Genomic DNA, 18,042 nt, shown 5'->3' with positions numbered 1-18,042 from the left:
TATGTGCTTCAGTGATAAACGCACAACAAAATGTTCCTACAGCGTGAAATTTTTGTGTCAATGAAACTTCACAGCACAGTCTGGCAGTATCAATGAAACGAGTCATAAAAAGTTGATGAAATGTGTCGATGAAACAACAGGGACCCTTCTTTCCAATGGTTCCATGGAGGCTCTGACAATGAGGACTGCAAGGTTGCCTCCAAGAAGCTCAATGTTTTTACATGAGTCTGTCTTTGCCAAGGTAGACCAGAAAGACGATGGCAGATTCTGAAGAGCTCTTTCGCGGCTACGGCCTGGTATGATCCAGAGATAAACATACATCAGAAATGCAATTAGGCGGTTTGAGCTGTTGCTTGATTCAAACATTGTTGATTTTATTGTTATAAAGACAAATCATTCTGCCACCTGCATTCGGACCAAGATCAAGAGTATTCGGTATGTTTTCAATTCTTGATTTAAACAAATATTTCGCATATAAGAAAGCCACAATTCATGAAGCAGGAAACTGCCCTTACAATCAATTTTTATTGACCATACTTTTCATCTTTTACAAATTATTAAACCAACGCTGCGATCCAGTATTGTGGACACATTTTCCTTCTTAAGTAAATTGGAAAAATTGGTGCGTGTTTACCGGTAATACCTCAGGCCACGACGCAAAGCGAGTGGAGGTACAGGCGTCACGTACCCGGGTTTCGAAGCATAAACACACGACTGACAGCGCCTCGAGAGCAAGCAGAATGTTCGGAAGCATTTGAGAGAACCGAATCTGCTTCCCTCAAATTCTCTGGTATTTCTTCCAAAAGAAGACATCAGCCTCTTAACGTCCAAAACAATATCAATTAAATGTTTGTAACATACGCATCACTGGCTTTATCATTTGTGTGCCACCTGTATGTAACAGCTCATTATTGCGAACGAGGGTGTACCCGCGGGTACTATCGCACTCATAGATTACCGTGCAGCCGATTGCGACGCGGAAACTTGACAAGGACGCCACGTTTCACAGATGAATGCATACTGCTTGGAAAGCGTCATTTCAGTAGACAGACTATTTATTAACGCCAGCAAAGGTACGGTCGAAATTGGGTAAAGACACTTACTGTGTTCGCGGTTCACTTATGCCCCTCCCGCACAGCCCACTACACTTATAAAGAAGAGTTTGGTGACCGCTGCATTTTAGCATCGCTCCACGGAAACCACTGCGAAGAAAAGCCGATGCCTTCACGATGTTGAGGCGCAACCCGAGGCAGAGGAGCAGACGGCGTTCGACGTATGTACGATGCTAGGCATTACTCCCGCATCGAAATTTTCGATGGCAATGCTATCGCTGGATTCTCACGCTGTCGCGCAGAACCTATTGCGAATAAAAGTGGAGGCGGTTACGACTTAGCGACGTATGCTCGGGTAAGTGAAAAACCGCATTAAGAACAGAATAATTGCTGCAAGATACTCGAGTCGTAGAAAATCTGCCCGGCAGCCATGTTGAAAATATTCATTTGCCAGAACAAGATTGGTTCGGGCAGGTCGTGACGTCACGGAAACAACGGGACGCGATTGGTGGCGGAGGAATACAAGATTCCCTTTGAGGGGCTTTTGCCGCTACCTTCTTGACTTGTAACCGACTATAGTATATTTAGTATTTAGGATTCCGTGTTTTCGAGGCTTAGTGTTCATCGATCACGGAAGTGTTTCTTTTTCGGGGTTTATTTGCTTTTTCATATAATCGTTTGTATTTGGTATATATGTTTGAAATCGGTTAAAAGAAACGACCTCATTGGCGAGCATGTGGAAGAAAACAGTATACCGATGTAGGATTCCTATCCTCCGGGGAACACGCGCGTTACCCGAATACTTGAAAATCGCACCGGTACCGATAAGCGAAGGACACAAGATCAGGAATAGGGTTTTTGATGAAATCAGCATCCTTGTGGGCAGTTGAGTGCAGACTGTGTTCTGCGTCAACACAAGAAACAGTTGTAGCTAAAGATTGTTTTTCTCGAAACGTGCTTTGTCTCGTCAGGGGGGTCTAGAAATTCGTGAAGCCGAAAAGCGAAGCCGCCGATTAACGCGATGCTGATTGGTTGAGCCAGGTGATGACGTCACACTCCCTCGTTCGACGCCGATTGGCTGGTCTAGCTTCTGGAAGAGCGCCAGCGGTTTAAGACCCGGGCTAGCGTCGGTTTCTCCATTCCAGGAATTGCTATTGAGCGTGCACGCCACGCATTAAGCCAGTCGCCGAACTAACCGGTGAAGAGCGCGGAAAGCGTAGACGTCAATCCGAGAGGAGTCGGACTGAAACCGCACGTTTCACGTGCCACGCAATTACCCAGCAATTTTTTTTTTTTTTTTTCAAGGACAGTTTAATTTTGGGGAGTTTCGGTTTTAACCGATTTTGATAAAAGCGGGCTTAAGGGCTAGTTTCGGGCGGTTTATCGGTATTTGCCGAAAACACGGAACCCCGCATATATTGTACGCGACAATTCGTAATGTTTGGTTTGAGTGTCAATTGTCAAAAGTACACAATAATATATCATATAACTTCTACGCAAGTCCTCGCATGTATAGTGCTCGACACATTCAGCGCTGACATCCCATCGCACTTGCTTCTCTGACATGATATACACTCAAAAAAACGCCCGTGCATCTGCTTTCCCGCACAACATTCCGAGAGCCAATCACCGCAACTTACGGAGGCAGCTCAGCGAATGACGATGCCGAAACATGTGTTTAGACCAAAAAACGCAGTCTGAGTTGTGACATTAAGCAATGCAAGCGTGACGTTTTGCATTGCTTAATGTCACAACTCAGACCGCGTTTTTTGGTCTACACACATGTTTCGGCATCGTTATTCGCTGATCTGCCTCCGTAAGTTGCGGCGATTGGCTCTCCGAGTGTTGTGCGGGAAAGCAGACGCACAGGCTTTTTTTAGAGTAAAGCGTCTGAAACAAAAGACTCGCTTTCAGGTTGGTGTCCCCCATCAGCATATTTTACTACGCTATTCACCGGCACACTCTTTACAAACAAGCCCGTTTTACCCACACCAGGTGCGGGCACTGCGCGTGCGCAGAAATAAAATTCGGGAGGAGTGGAGCGTCTGCACGCATGCGCAGTACCGACAGCAGCGCCACCTCAGTGGCGTCACGTCAGAGAGTTGAGTTGGTCTATACTTCGTTTCACATTAAGTCCGACCACAGCCAAAGCTACGATCCGATGAACCCAATCATGCAGCGCCAAAAATGCATTGTCATGGCGCTCGTCGTCCTTTGCGCGTTTTCTGTCACTGGTGATGCGGCGCTTGTTTCTGTGCGCGATTGGGTTTCCTGAGAACGCGCAAAAACGACGAGCGCGAGCGCCATGACATGGCACTTTTGGCGCGGCTTGTCTGACTCTATTATAGATCGTAGCGTTTGCCTCGGTCAGATTTAATGTGGAACGCAGCATAATGTAGTGTTTCCAACAGCCTTTCAGTAGTGACACACAAGCACCGAATAACACTGATGTAGACGTGTTTGTGCTGGTCGTGCAGCGCTCTTTAGGAGGAAATGTAAAAAACGAGGGCAACTACAAAGATCGCCACGAATAAACTGCGAATATTTAAAAATGAAAGCGTTTAACATGACGCTGTAATGAGACAAAAGTTACTATTATAAGAATGCTGAAGAAGTGCGTGCCACCGTCACTAAACCTGCCCGCTCATTGCCTTCCCTCTAAGAGCTTTTGGAGACTGATGAGACCCAGATAAATATTTTACACAAAAATTCGATCAGTGCTGCGACGTTGACCCTCATGCTTCATTCGTTCAGTGTCCGCATAAAAATTAGGTATTTTTCAGCTACTTTTTCATTATTTGCTCATCTCTACACTCATCACGGTGGTTGACTCCGTGTGGAATTCGAAGGCAAGTAAACGCGCGCATCATTTTCGTAACACCTGTTTCAATATATCTCTATATATGTAGAGCTTTACATCAATTAGATTCTCATTTTACAGATTAATCGGCGGCCATTATTCGATTCATTGATCGGTTATCGGTCAGATGTGGAGCCAGATAAAAGTGCTAAATTGTTTTCAAGTTATAAACACGACACCGCATTTCGAAAACCCGCTTGCGGGAAGCCCTAAGGTCTTAACAATGCAGAATTTATACGTTTTAATAATACAGCTTTTTTTTTCCTTTTTAGAATTTTAGAATTTTAGTTTTGAATATTTTCAAACATTTCAAATTTATGAGCTGATCGCGAAAGCAGAGGGGAGGACAGGAAGGAACGTATGCGACCTACTACCGAGATTAAGGGTCTAGCTACTAAGTAATATTTAAGTAACTCAACAGTTTGGGAAATTTTTGATATATAACACGAAATATTTATTGGATTCACACCTAAGAGACCGGATTTAGAGAAAGCAGCACGGCGCTTCACTGACCGCTCAATCCCCTAAACCGTATAGTAGCAATCTGGACAACGAAACGCCTCACCAAAAGGAGCAATATTTTCCAGAAGCTAAGTAGTTTATTTATATACTACGGTAATCATAGACACTTTCACTGAAGGGCTGATTTCTGAGCTACTAAATTCTTGATAGTGAGTTTGACGATGATGCTCTTGAGAACCCTACGCGAGGAGCAAGTCGTCTGCTTTTTGCGCAGGAGTTGCGGTGACGCCGGAACGATACCGAGCTCTGATTGGCTTTGGTTGAAACGATAGTGGGTTGACCTAAAATTACAGGGTGTCACAAAAGAAAATTTACACGTTTCATTTTGCCGCAAAAATAAACTGGGCATCCCCAGCGCTCATTTTTTGCCCAAAGGTAGCGGTAAAGGTCACAACCAGATGCCAAAGTTTCAGCCCGATCCGATACTTTACTCAAAAATTATAAGTGATTTTTTGAAAATTTCTATGGGAAAATGGCGGACGACGGAGTTTTCGAATACAGGGGCTCTATGGCACAAGAAACCGAAAACGAGCAAAAATGGGCACCATTTTCCCATTGAAATTTTCAGAAAATCAGAATAAGGTATCGGATCGGGCTGAAACTTTGGCATCTGGTTGTGACCTACAGCCCTACCTTTGGGCCGAGAATGAGCGTTCGCCGATGCCTAGTTTATTTATTGCGGTAAACAAAAACCTGAAAATTTTCTTTTGTGACACCCCGTAGATGCCTTGAGGTTTACCTACTCTTTTTTTTCTTTTCAGTCAGCCAATAAGAGCTCAGCGTTCTTGCATCATTGCAACCCCTGTGTAAAAAGCAGACGAAGGTACGCACCACATTGTGTTCACCTTCTCTCAATTAATCGGTTAAACATTTAGCTATTGATTAAAAAACTTATCAATATATGAATACGTCAATTAATTAATTACACAACCCCTTATAATCACACTATTATCTTCAAATTTCTACTTTCTTACCCTACATAACCCCAAGAGAACGATCTCTAACCTAGTCCCTTGTTTCGTATACACCAAAGCGCCGCTGCGGTGGCGCTGCTGTCGGCACTGCCCATGCGCAGACGCTTTACTCCTCCCGAATTTACATTCTGCGCACGCGTAGTGCGCCCACACGTGGTGTGGGAAACGATGCGGCGTGTTTCTAAGCAGCATGTCGACCTATGCGGAGCGCAAGTTCGCCTGTATCTTTTGCAGAGGTTGTGGGAACGTCAGAACGCCGCGCTCTAATTGGCTCTGATTGGAGGATAGGGGGTAGGCCCCAAAGCAAGCTACCTTGAGGTCTACCCACGGTCCTTCACAAACCCTGTAAAAAAAGCAGACGAGCTTGAGCTCCACATAGTCTTCATTCTGAATGGAACACGTTCTCTGGATATCAGTTGACAGCCACAGAGAGCCTTAGTTCCAAAGTGTCAGCGCATGTGATGTCAAAGTATTTAGGCCCATGGCTTTAACCCATTGCAGAGATAGATAAACATAAAGTAAACTGACAACCTCACTAATTGTGCTTCCGAGCTCCACCTTCACTTTCTAGTGCGGGTAGCCCTTCAATACAGTTTACGCTTCTCAAGTGACAATACCTCACTTTCAGTCACTTGAGAAGCGTAAATTGTATTGAAGGGCTACCCCCGCTAGAAAGTAAGGGTACCGGAAGCAGAGCTAGTGAGGTTGTCGGTTTACTTTGTGTTTATCTATGCACTCAGTTTGACCGCCACGCGTATCTTCCAAATACTTTTTTTTTAACGTGAAAGGTTTTATAACCCTGAAATGTTTCCGGTCGTGCGTCGCTGGACCCTGAATACGCTACGGTACATGTAAATAACAACCGTCACGTGACCCGTGCTAGGTAGCGCGACGTCACGTGACGTCCGTAACCCAGATGATGTTCTTGGCACACGTAACATGGTACACACATCACGTGACACAGTGTCACGTCATGCCAGGTTACACCACAACTTGACACTGTGATGTCACGCTTCAGATAATTAGAAATTGTCCCAGCCGTATTGTTACAAAAGCAAGTCAATCGAGCGTGTGCGTCACATTTTTTAACTCAAAAGGGAACGCTGCAATTTATATGCCAACTGGATCCTAATACGATTATTTGGTCTCTAGTCACTTATTCACAAACGAAACATTTATTCGGGAGCTCGAGGCAAACATGTTTGCTGCTCGATCAGTTGATGGTACTTTGTCGACTTTTAGCTCCTCAACAAAAAAAAAAAGCAGATTGTCAGCGTACGCAGCTAAGGCTTAAAAGCTTTTCCGAAAGCTGTTTTGCATGGTACGAGTACGCTTTGCGTTTTCTGGTACCATACGGCATAGAAACCGTGACACAATACGCAGTTTAGCTAACTGCACTCAATTTTTTTTTTTTAAATAAGCGTTGTTGCAATTACAAGACGACGGAAATCGCACTGCGCCTCGACAAAAATTGAATCGTGTGAGCCTTGCTACAGACCGTGACTACTAAAGGTGTCTCGAAAAAAAATTTCTTACTCTCGCTTCTCGCTGATTTTTTCCCTCGCTCAGACAGCCCCGAACACCCGATCCGCAGAACCATTCACGGATTCCGTGCCTCACCCCGCTGTCCTAGTTCGCTGTGCATTCGTAACAGAAACGGCACGACACGACACGACCGAGAGGGATTTTCGTCTTTCAAAGTGCCCTCACACTGTCCGCAGGCGAACGCTGACACAGTTTGATTGCACTAGGGAAAACCTGACTTGATGGTAGTCTTTCCAATGGAATTATTCAGAATTGTGTATATGGGATGAGAATGAATAATATCTAAGACTAATGGGAACAAGCAGAGAATACACTTGAGATACTGGCACATTGGGATGAAGCAATTTAGCCTAAATTTTATTACATTGACTGCCTATCGCAACGAAAAGGCAGTAATTATGATAAAAAAACAATACGTCGTATTCTGATGAGTGTATTGCACTCGTTGCATTGACGTGTCAATTGGCGTTTGAATAACCCCAGTGACCTCACACTTGAAATCAGTTTAAATTCGCAGCATCACAGAATCACTGTACAGGCACAAAAATTTGTTAATTCCGGCAGTTTATGCCACAGTTTGATAAATATAAACTTCCACTATTTTCAAAGTTATTTAATTGTGAAATAAGCGCTATTAATGGAAGAGAAAATTTGGACAGGCAAGAACTGAAACTCAATCACTTTGGTTTAACACGCGCAGGGCCATTCTTAAACCAAAAATTTAACTACGACCTGACGTTAATGTGAATTAGATGCTGAGCGCATCAGAGTTCTCAGAGTTGACAAAATTCCTATTCATATGCAGAAGTACGGAATGCACCACCGCCAGCTATTTAAATTGCTGTAGAAGCGTAATAAATACTCTAGCATACACATCAAAGTCAATAGAAAACAAAATGTCCCTTACTTCGCAACGCCCATGGTTCCAGTCTTCTGAATGCCAGAGCGAATTTGAGCAGACTCTTGGAGCACTCCACAGACACGGCAGGGTCGAATCCAAATTGTGTCACCACGGGTAGGACCTTCCGATAACCGTTATCAATGAAGTCCTGAACGAAGGCTTCGACGTTCGGTGGAGCGTCCTCCTGCGCCTCAACGGCGGCTTCTGTCGAGGTCGTCGTGGTTCCATCGTCAGCATCTTTCGAGGCCGCCTGATCTTGAAAGTCGTACACGTACGCTTCTTGCGCAGTCTCCTGAGCAGCGATGAGTTGCACACCGAGCACGAACAAAAAAAACCACTGAGACATCTCGATTATAAAAAAAAAAACAATATTCCAGATTGCCACTAATATAAGTCAAATTAGATGAACGAGGATAAATGATCAGGATGCCCGTGTAACATATAAATAACAAAATTTCTATTTGTCCGTGTTAAATTTGAAAAAAAATTGTGGGCTCTCAAGTCAAGTTTTGTGATCCTGGTGAAGAGTGCTGGGACGTTCCAAGGTTGACAGAAGAAAGTACAACTTCGCATGAGCGTCCTAATATGAATATCCGATATTCCACTGGGGTTCCAGATACAAAAAAAAAGCGATCTGAGCTCCAGAAAAAGCTGTGCGGATAAAGCTACATTTATCGCAAAGTGCAAAAGTCCCTCAAGATTCTCAAGACCGCAGAAGAGCCAACACGGACAGACCGGGCAAGGAGCCGGTCACCAGCTCCGCTGCAGCAGCACCACCAGCGAAGGACACGGCCAAACTTTCACTGCAACGACTGGCAGGATCAACGGTCGCCAGGGAGACCGCTGGCAGGCTCGGAAGCGGCGAGGGCAAACCGAGCCTCAGCCGGTCGGCACAGTTCCTTCGAACGGCTTCCTTCACGAGAGCACACCTTGCGGAAAGGAGGAAACCTGTCCCCCCTCCGCCCCCCGAAAAGTCTCATCTGGAGCTTCTGCGACCCGTGCCTCCTAAAAGGCTGCTAGGCACGCCGGGGGGCCAGCGTAACGGGGAGCGTAAGAGTGTATGTAGCTGCTTCACTCTCGCTCTTCTGAGAGGCCCACTTCCACGGGACCGGCCGCTTGAAAAACAGCATGAACAACAACGATGATAGGACTATTTGCTCGCCTCCCAAATGCGTCTGCCGTTTGCTCCTTTTATGTCTGGACAGGCTCGCTAGGAGCTGAGTCTTATGTGGGAGTTCTTCGGTGAATTCGGAACGTTGCAAAGTGCTTCATGCTCGCGATGATACTAGTGAAAAAGCGCTCCAAAACCGCTTCAAATCATTTAAGGGACAAGTAATTTTTGAGAAGTCAGCCCACCCGTCCTGTCCACGACCGTACCCGACGCTCTAATGGCGACACTACAAAGGCTCTCCAGATCAAGGAATGCAAACATCTTCGAAAGTACAAAGCCTAAAGAGGGGAATTAATTAACCTTGTATGTCTTCTTCAATTCACGAAGATGCTTGAAGTATAGACGACCTTGTTCTCCTATAAACGCCATTAGTGCAGAAAATATTGGATCATCTGAGACTCCCTTTAGAGAACTCTGATTTTTAAAAATGGTTTATACCGCATTAGTTAAGTGCGTGAGGGAAAGCACTACCAGAGCTAGGGTACGAGCGGACTTGCAAGTGAAGTTGAGTCTCAAGCGCTTGGGTGCCTCAGGCTTGGCAGGCTTTTTTCACATAGTCTTAGCTAAAACGCTATTTCCAGCAAGCTTGCCCTGATGTTTTACGGTGCCGTAGCCCTGGTTATTATCTGAATTTAGAATCATCTACAGCCTACTGTTGAAACGGAGCTGGTTAGCGACGTGTAGAACCGGAAATTAATGTCCCTTTGGCGCACGAAAGATCATTACTGGGCAGGGCTCTAGACCAGGATTTCGTCCAGGGTGCCACGTCACCGTTCCGCCACCCCTGACGAGTAAGCAGAACGCGGAGCTGACAGAAAGGCCCCCTTCATCGTTGACAGAGCGTGATGTCACGGAAGATCCGCACAACACGAGCCTTCTTTTTTTCTTTTACCTGGTAATTTTTTTTCCTGCCGCGTGGTGCCGGCCTCTTTCAAAAAAAGAGGAAATATTTGAGTCAAGTAAACTCGGATTCTGTTTGAATTATTTTTGTTTTTTTCTGTCCGCCCCGGTGATTCAAGCGCACGAGCGCGGCGTGAAACTTTTGGTTCGTGCAGCAGTGGGACATACGGAAGAAGAGATGCATACCTTCTTTCGCCCTCTGCTTGCTTCTACTTGCATTTTCTTGGGTGACTGCTTCGAAGCCAGGAACCCGACTGCCTTTCATCTTCCGTGTCCCGGCTGTGAAAGGGTGTTTGCTGTAAATACTGCTGCGGGCCAAGGAAGCTCCACGGTCCTTTTTGGTCTACCCTAGGCAAACCTCGCACCTTTCTCGGGTTTGTATTGCCAGATACCGATCGGCGATTTAGTTTTGTCGTTTGAGATATCCCCGCGTTGGCCCTCCACGCTCCTAATAAAGGCAACTTGCCTCGCTTTGCGCCGTTTCTTTTTTTTCTTCTGAAATTCAACAGGAAAACCAGCGCGTTATTCACACCGACTCTCCATTCCTTTGTATGTCACCCCTTTCGAATGAGATCCATATAAGTAAAAATTGGGGGAGAGGAGAAGAAGAGAGCGTGCAGGGACAGCACAGCACCGAGCCCTGTGCGGAATGATTAGTGGGTAGACTCAGAGCTAGCTGCCTTCTCCTTTCCCCGCAGTTTCTACCCGTATAGGCCATTCCACTACTCGCCTTTTTCGCGTCGCCATCTTTGTCTAAACGGCTGTGAAATGCGTCCTTATCACGGACAGCAGCTCGTGCCTACACCACACACGCGTTCACATTCCAGTGCCTTGGCATTTTCCTCCTCGGTGATAAAGCAAGTGTAACAATGTACCAGTGTTGTACGCATTCCTCAAGAAAAGGAACGAAAGCTCGTACCTCGTTCCTTCTGATCTTTGGAACGCGTTCCCGTTACAAGTTTCATATGTGAAAAAAGAACTCCTTCCCGTTAGAGTTAAAACAAGGAACGTATTCTTACATATACGTTATATTTGTATTTTGTTGAATATCATATTTAGTTAAACCAAGCAAACTTTTTGAACATATCCCATTAAATGGCATCATACGAATTTGAAGGCCGTAATAGAAGGGGACCAAAAAAAGGAAGAAAAAAAACGAGTGGAAGCAGAATTTTCTTTGTTGATATATTCACCTTCAATATCTCAGATATAACAATATTCATGTTTGTGGTGGGCGATTCAGACAAGCCAAATGTACTCTTACCCCACATCGCACGAGCGTTTTACAACAACCTCACACGTTTCAATCTAACAAAGTCCCTTGTTTGAACTTAACAACAGTTGCTTCTCGATGTTGCTGTCCTCAAGACGAGCAAGTGAAGAGGAATGTAGGGCTTTTGGAAGGTCAGTCTTGAAAATTGCCACTCCTTATTTGTCAAGGTCGGATTCGTTGTTCAGTTTGAAGGTGGGGGTAAAGGGTAGACGGAATAAAGGTTACATTTTTTCTATATTTTAAATTAACAATGTTGCGTTCGATTTTTGCTTACCTGTTCTTTTGTTGTAACTTTAGGTCTGTTTGTGGAAGTTCAGTGATGGCTGTAGTCGGCCTTAAATTTCTGGGTGTATGAGGATTCATGGAAACAAAGAAATAGCTGAGTTTGAAACGTCCCTCCTTCTGTGCCTTTTCCTTCGACTAAAAGTTTGGTTTTTTGTACTGCAGTTTCGGGCACTAAAAAAATAATCGATGTCCGCTAGCTCTCCAGCACCCGACTGTTACCAAGTGAGGGCCACACAAATTAAACCCTAAGACAAGTGACAGAAACATTACCCAGATTTTGAACTTCGTAAATAGACTGTTTTTATACTCTTAGAATTTCCCTCTAAGAACTAAATTAAAGATTGCCGCACTGGACGAAAGAAGCAAACGCCGTTCCTTTTTCCGTTCCCATAAAAACGTAACGAGCTCCCGTTCCAGTTCTACCGATACGAAATGAAACGGCGGCGTTACTTCGTTCCTCCTAAAAGGAACGCGTTCCAGGAACGCCGCTCCGTACAACACTGCGATGTATACACCTTTCCAGCGCTCATCGTTCATGCGGAAAATGCCAAGTCATTCAGCTGGGGACACATAAGAGGAGTCTGCTATGCTCCAGCAGAAAGCACCTGCGCATGCTCAGAACGTGTTCCAGAGCCCAGTAGACAAACATGGCGTCACACAGATTATTTCAATCGTCTGGATATCGCAACAAGCATCTTTTTTTTTATTTTTTAGGAGCAGTAGGTAGACTTCGAGGTTGTAGCAAAAATATCGTAAATTTATGTGGCAACCTCCAAAAATGGGTTTAGCGCCAAATGTCGCAAGTTTGAAGGCACATAAGTAATCAATTACAAGGGGTTAAGTTATGGCCATTAGTTTTATAACAATTAATTACTTTTTTAAGTGAGAATGGAGTTTAAGAACGACTGTAGCGGTACTTTGAATACAATTTACCAGCATCTAGGTTTATTACGGTTTCTTTTTTTTTTATCTATAGACACTTAGATGGGCATGCGCATGCAGCTATTCAAGCAGTTTCATTCTGCTTTGCAAAATTATAAAGCAAGAAGTCAATTGTTCTTGATCATTTGAGCTGCCGTGCTGCCCCGTACCACTATCTGGTGTGCGTGAATATACGTGTCGTGCTCCCCCGTACTATCTGGTATACGTGGATGACACCTACTTGTTTTTTTCCGCTGAGTGAAGTTAGTTTAACATTTTGGTAATAAAATGAACCACGAAACTTTTGAAACTTTATTTGTACGTGTTCCCTGCTTATATTCTTTAGATTAAATCCTCTTGTAGTTCAACAAGATCTAATAACATGAAATTTCACTTTGATATTCTTAGGTCGGCGAAACATTGCGTTTTTCTGGTTAAAAATCAGGGAATAAAGAACGTGTCATGTCATGCAAAGGCTTTGCTTTTCCTATACTCTGTTTCACCTTGTGTTGTACCGCAGGAAAGGCTACAAGCGCGAGCTCCTTGTTCTAGGGCACATCTCGGCGGCACAAGCTCTCGCGCACCAAGGGCAGCTGCCAACGCTATGAGCTCGCGCTTCTAGCCTTCGCTGCGGTACAACATAAGGTGAAACAGAGTATAGCAATGTCTGGAAATTAACCTTTAGCCATTGGTTGTTGTTGTTGTTGAATTATGTTTATTGATGAGATGAGTGGTTCGGCTGTCTTGGTCGGGTGGCCTGAGACAGGAAGGGGGGGGGGGGGGGGGCATGGGATTTAGAGGAAAAAGGGAATAAATGATGTGAAAAAAAAAAATTAAATGTGATGATGGGTTCCCGTTTCCCTGATGTAGCTCATCAGGGAATCGAGGATTGCTTTTCTGTGCTGCGGTGTTCCCTGGGGTCGGGACCACTCCTCAAGCGTCGCCGGTCTGTCCTCTTCCCGAAGAGATTGGATCGCTTTCTTCCTCAGCCGTTCCAGGCCTGCACAGTCCCAGAGGAGGTGGCGTAGTGTGGCTGTATTGTTCCCGGCGCAGGCCTTGCATCTGGAGCCCTCGATGTCGACGAGCCCGAAGCTCGCTTGTTTGGCCGGTGTGAATGCTGTTCCGGTCCTGATCCGTCGGACTCGGACAGCTTCCCATCTGGTATAACTCGTTGGTATGTTGTCTTCTTGTGACGGCAGCAACCCTCTGAGGTAGGCCTTCCTCGCCTGCCTGGCAAGTTCAGCCTGTTCCTCAGGGTCTACCGTGTCATTCGTTTCAGAATGAGAGGTCGGGCCAGTCGCGGAGCCGTGAAATATTTCTTCCGCTGCGGCCCTGTGTGCCCTCTCATTCCCGAGGATTTTGCTGTGCCCGGGAAGCCATGTGATATGCAGGTCGGTGCCACGTATGCGAAGCTCCGTCGACACTTTCTTAATCTTTTTTATTGTTCGGCCCTTTGGTCTGCTGCTGCGTGTAGCATTAATCGCTGCTTGCGAGTCTGTAAAAATTCTGGCATGAGGTGCCGTCGCGCTCTTTTCTGCGATGTCCTGGGCCGCCGCCAATAGGATCGGTGGCCGAGTGGGCTAGCTCACACCAGCTCGGAGCACGTGGAGCGAAAGCTCGTGCTGCAGAACCCAGAGATCTTGGGTCCCGTTTCGATCTGGATGAGCATCGTACCGGCGTGCGGTCGTGCATCACTACTGCGTGGTGCACGTTCAAGACCTTAGGTTAGCGGTTGTACCTCACTGGCTAAGTTGCTCATCTACAGCTGAGACACCAGACGCCCACTGAGGCAGACTAACTTCCGGCTGTATAAACATACACACAACACTTTTTTTTAGCAATACTCGTTTATAAGTCTCCATAATAGTTCATTGTTTCGTTTACTGGGGGCGAAAGCCCGTATTTACATCACAAATGCGCACACTAAAAAAAAAAAAAAAAAAAACATTCTTCTAATTTTTTTAAGAAGTGCCCACATTAAAGCAGGATAGACCAAATATATGTCATTTAGTGGCCAAGAAGCGTCTTTTAAATGCTGCGAATGTACAAAACATGTCTGATACCCCATTATGCAATCATAAGGGTACCTTTACCTCAGGTATGTACCTTTATGACCAGCAGCGGATCAATTCGTAACCCTCCGCGCGTAGCATGTGCTCGCGATCCAAGATCGCGAGCTGAATCACAGATCGTAGAGGGACTTATACCCGTGCCACACGGGGCAACTCGAATCCATTTACAACGAATGACATTTGAGCGGACGGCCAATCAGCACGCGACACTTCGGGCACAGCGCATTTCACTCGTGACAGATTGCGAGCTGATTCGCCGATCACACATATATCATTCGTTGTAAATGGCATTCGAGTTGCCCGTGTGGCACGGGTATTAGATTACGGCCGGTCTAGGCAGCCACCTTTGCTTTCGATTTAGTGGCAATGTGATTTTTTCTACAGCGTGGGGACCTATCCGAGTTCTACCATAATCACCCTGAACAACTGTTCCGACCACCGTGACTTAAACTTTGTGCCCATGTACTCATATAAGAAAAACCGGTACTGCGCTGATAGAAATTACTTTTGGTCTACGATAAGTAGAACGGTTTATGTAAATATGTTTCTTGATTAGACGAAGAACAAAAAGTGTTCTGCATAACTCTCTGCAGACAGGCAGCCTCAAGGCCCGTAGCCCTCTAACGAGTCTGGGTATTCTTCCAATTGAACCCCGGAGCGAAGAGGCCAACACGGTGAGATTAGGGTGCCTTCCTAGAACAAGTTAACGCGCCGTACGAGGGTTGAGCTCGCAGCGACCCCGCCAAACTGCGGTGGGAAACAGAAACTACCCCTCAATTTAAAGGCCGTAAGAAAGCGCGCCTTTTCATCCTAACCCTACTGTGGTTAAATGTATACCTCTTGGCTGGCCCCGTGAATGGGGTACTTTCCGTGATTATAAAGAAGCTGCAAGCTTCTCATCCGGGACAAAACAACAACTTTGAAGAATGAAAAATGACTTGGTACAATTTGAATGATACGTCGTTAAAAATGGTATAAAGACAATTTCGTTGTTTGTTTTTTTCTTTTTTTTTAAGGGTGTTTTTCGACTGTGTTGTCCTAGAAACCTGCCCAGTGTCTTATACAGTACTATGATGCATTTTATTTCGTGTATAATATGTTGACGAACTCAAACTAAAGGGCTGTTTATACTCCAACGTCGACGAACTCAACGCGCACCGGCGCAGACCGACGTTCGTCGGCCACTACGTTGCGCCGAGAAGCGCCCGAACGATGGTGTTTACAGTCCAGCGCAAACTAACGCTGGTCCAGCGCGCCCCGACGAACTGTCCCACTTTACGTATGCGCGTCTCCGTGGCAACCGCATCGTCTCCACGGGTTACCTATGGGCGGTAGCCTGTGCCATCTAGCCTAGAGGCAAGCCGTCAGTGTGGTTCGTCCTCATGTTGTCATGTCACGCTTCAAAACAACCATTCGGGGTAGCGGTTAGCAGTTCAAAAACAAGCAAATGATGGTGATAGCGGGTGCAAACCAGCATTTATTTTCTCCTAAATGCGACACAAATGTCAACCAAAAAAAAAGCCCGATAACATTTGACTTTAGTTGCTTGCAGGTTCGCCGTAATCGTGCCAAGCGACTCCGGCGATTTCGCCGGAATGCTTTAATAAAATCTATGCACTCGATATTCCCCAGAAACCTGTTTCTGACAGGTAGCCGGTATATTATCATCACAGTATACTTTCACGCTGACGTAAGAAACGGACACCGAAGAGAGCGGACGATGCCTAAATTACGCAATGTACGCGTTCGAAATTGTAACGCTCTTTACAAAGCCTATACAAACAATACAGAATTCAGTCCAAATGTCATCGCGTATCGCTACTATCGTTTACAAGCTGAAACCATTTGCAAGCTGGGACAGCCCAATTGAAAATTTGTGGCCGGCTAAATAGTTCAGAGGTTTCTGTGACCGCCGTTTCCGTACATTCGACGACGCTTTTTCAATCGGTAATGACTGCCGGTGAGTGCGACTGGCACCTGATTATATATAGCGCGCACATTAGGTCATCCTTAATTGTAATTAACCCTACCTCTAGCGCGTCATCGAGCTTCCAGCTTTTGCAGCCATCCCAACACCACGGCCCACCGCCACCGGCTCGTTAGGTCGATAGGCCTATCGAGAATCGAAGGTAGCGCATCCTCGGAGCGGTCCACGTCCACGCACACAATCGCTCAGTCAAGCGCACGAACGTTAAATACGCACACCAACATAGGAACACGACAACAGCACGCGACACACGGCAAGAACGACAGCTTCAGATTCCAGAAAAGAGCATCTCGCACCACACTCCGACTGGCCCCGACGACCCCGCCAACCGGATTCCCGAATGAGGCATTCGCGCAAAAGCTTCTGGGATAGCCTGCGTCGGCGGTGCCGACGTCCAACGTTGAACGTAGAGCATGTCCAAGTCCGTCGCAAGCTACGACGTCGCGCGTCGAGCTGCTCAGCGCGGCGCCGCGTTCAACTTGACGTTGGAGTATAGACACCCCATTCGCAGACAGCGTCAGCGAGCGTGAACGAGCGCGTGCGCTCGTTGACGTTACGACGGGGTATAAACAGCCCTTTACGTTCTGCTTTTACGTCATGCCACTTATATTCAAAAGGAGGTGACTTCGACTGTGAACCGTACGTTCCGATAAAGTTTAGTTCATCTAGAGCACGGTTCATGCGGTGAGCTGTAGTGGTGCTTTGTGACGACATACTTAATAGTCGCGTCTGAGAGAGTTCGAGTACGCTTGTCAGCGTTGCGACCGGGAGTAGCCCGGACAATCGTGCCTCGTATGTTGCGTGCCAAGCTACTCACTCAATTGGTTGCCCTGCTTCATACGAAATACGGATGATCCGGTGACTCGCCGCCGTTTGTCGACGCAACGCAGTCAAACGCAACTGTCCGTAGGGGCCTCTATTTGTTGTAGTCGACATCCTGCTTATCCCCGATCGCGTTGCGAACGGCGTTATCGTATTGCGGCAAGAAAAAATAATGGTTGCGTGCTGCTGTTACTTACCAAGCGAGACAGAACACCTTGTTAGGCTTACCGTGCACGCCATTATCTTTATTATTCAACGGCATGAAACAAGTATGGTCGTGCACAAGGAGGCTCGGTGTTGAAACGATGGAGCCCTTGGCTCGCGTAGAGGAATTAACCCATGTCCTCGGGCCCACGCATTCGCACACAATATTTCAGAATACCACAGGCGCAAAAAGGTCTCGCTGGCTGCATCGCTGGAGTACTGCGCGGGAAAGATCGCGGCGTGCAAGAAATGTCCTGACAGAAGCATTTTGACACGGACCTGAACAAGTCCCGGAACTTGAAGCGCAACAGTCGGGAACAGTTCTTGCAGCTTCCTTCACGCGTTGAACCAAGATTCGCGCAACAAAACGGACAGAACGCAATGATGCGCCAGTTTCGTTTTGCTCATCACAAGAAAAAGAAAATGCTGTTGTTGATAAACTAAACGCTTTTCAAGTCAATCTCTCGCCAAATATCTGCAAGTTAAAGGCGCTCGACTATTTCGGTGCACCGGTTAGCGGATTGAAATAGAACTTTATTTTTATTACAGTATT

General features: G+C 46.1%; 1 protein-coding gene across 3 annotated transcripts in view; it reads right to left on the bottom strand.

Moving 5' to 3' along the window:
* LOC8030021 (nose resistant to fluoxetine protein 6) overlaps window positions 1-18,042 on the bottom strand; it is a 122,774-nt gene that overhangs the window by 80,003 nt on the left and 24,729 nt on the right. The window contains exons 1-2 of one of the 3 annotated variants that reach the window (XM_042292481.1): window positions 10,112-10,202; window positions 7,861-8,146 (exon numbers count right to left, since the gene is read on the bottom strand). In XM_042292481.1, the coding sequence (XP_042148415.1) occupies window positions 7,861-8,146; window positions 10,112-10,144 (319 nt within the window). In that variant the 5' untranslated portion in view covers window positions 10,145-10,202. Of the gene's footprint in view, window positions 1-7,860; window positions 8,147-10,111; window positions 10,205-18,042 lie in introns of those variants that run through there. The other 2 variants (XM_042292482.1, XM_042292483.1) reach the window with 2 other exon arrangements.

This window comes from Ixodes scapularis, unplaced genomic scaffold (assembly GCF_016920785.2).
Source record: "Ixodes scapularis isolate PalLabHiFi unplaced genomic scaffold, ASM1692078v2 PGA_scaffold3__209_contigs__length_174095766, whole genome shotgun sequence".
In the NCBI taxonomy this organism is placed as follows: domain Eukaryota; kingdom Metazoa; phylum Arthropoda; class Arachnida; order Ixodida; family Ixodidae; genus Ixodes; species Ixodes scapularis.
Note: the sequence above shows the minus strand (reverse complement) of the source record. Positions and strands in the feature narration are given on the sequence as shown.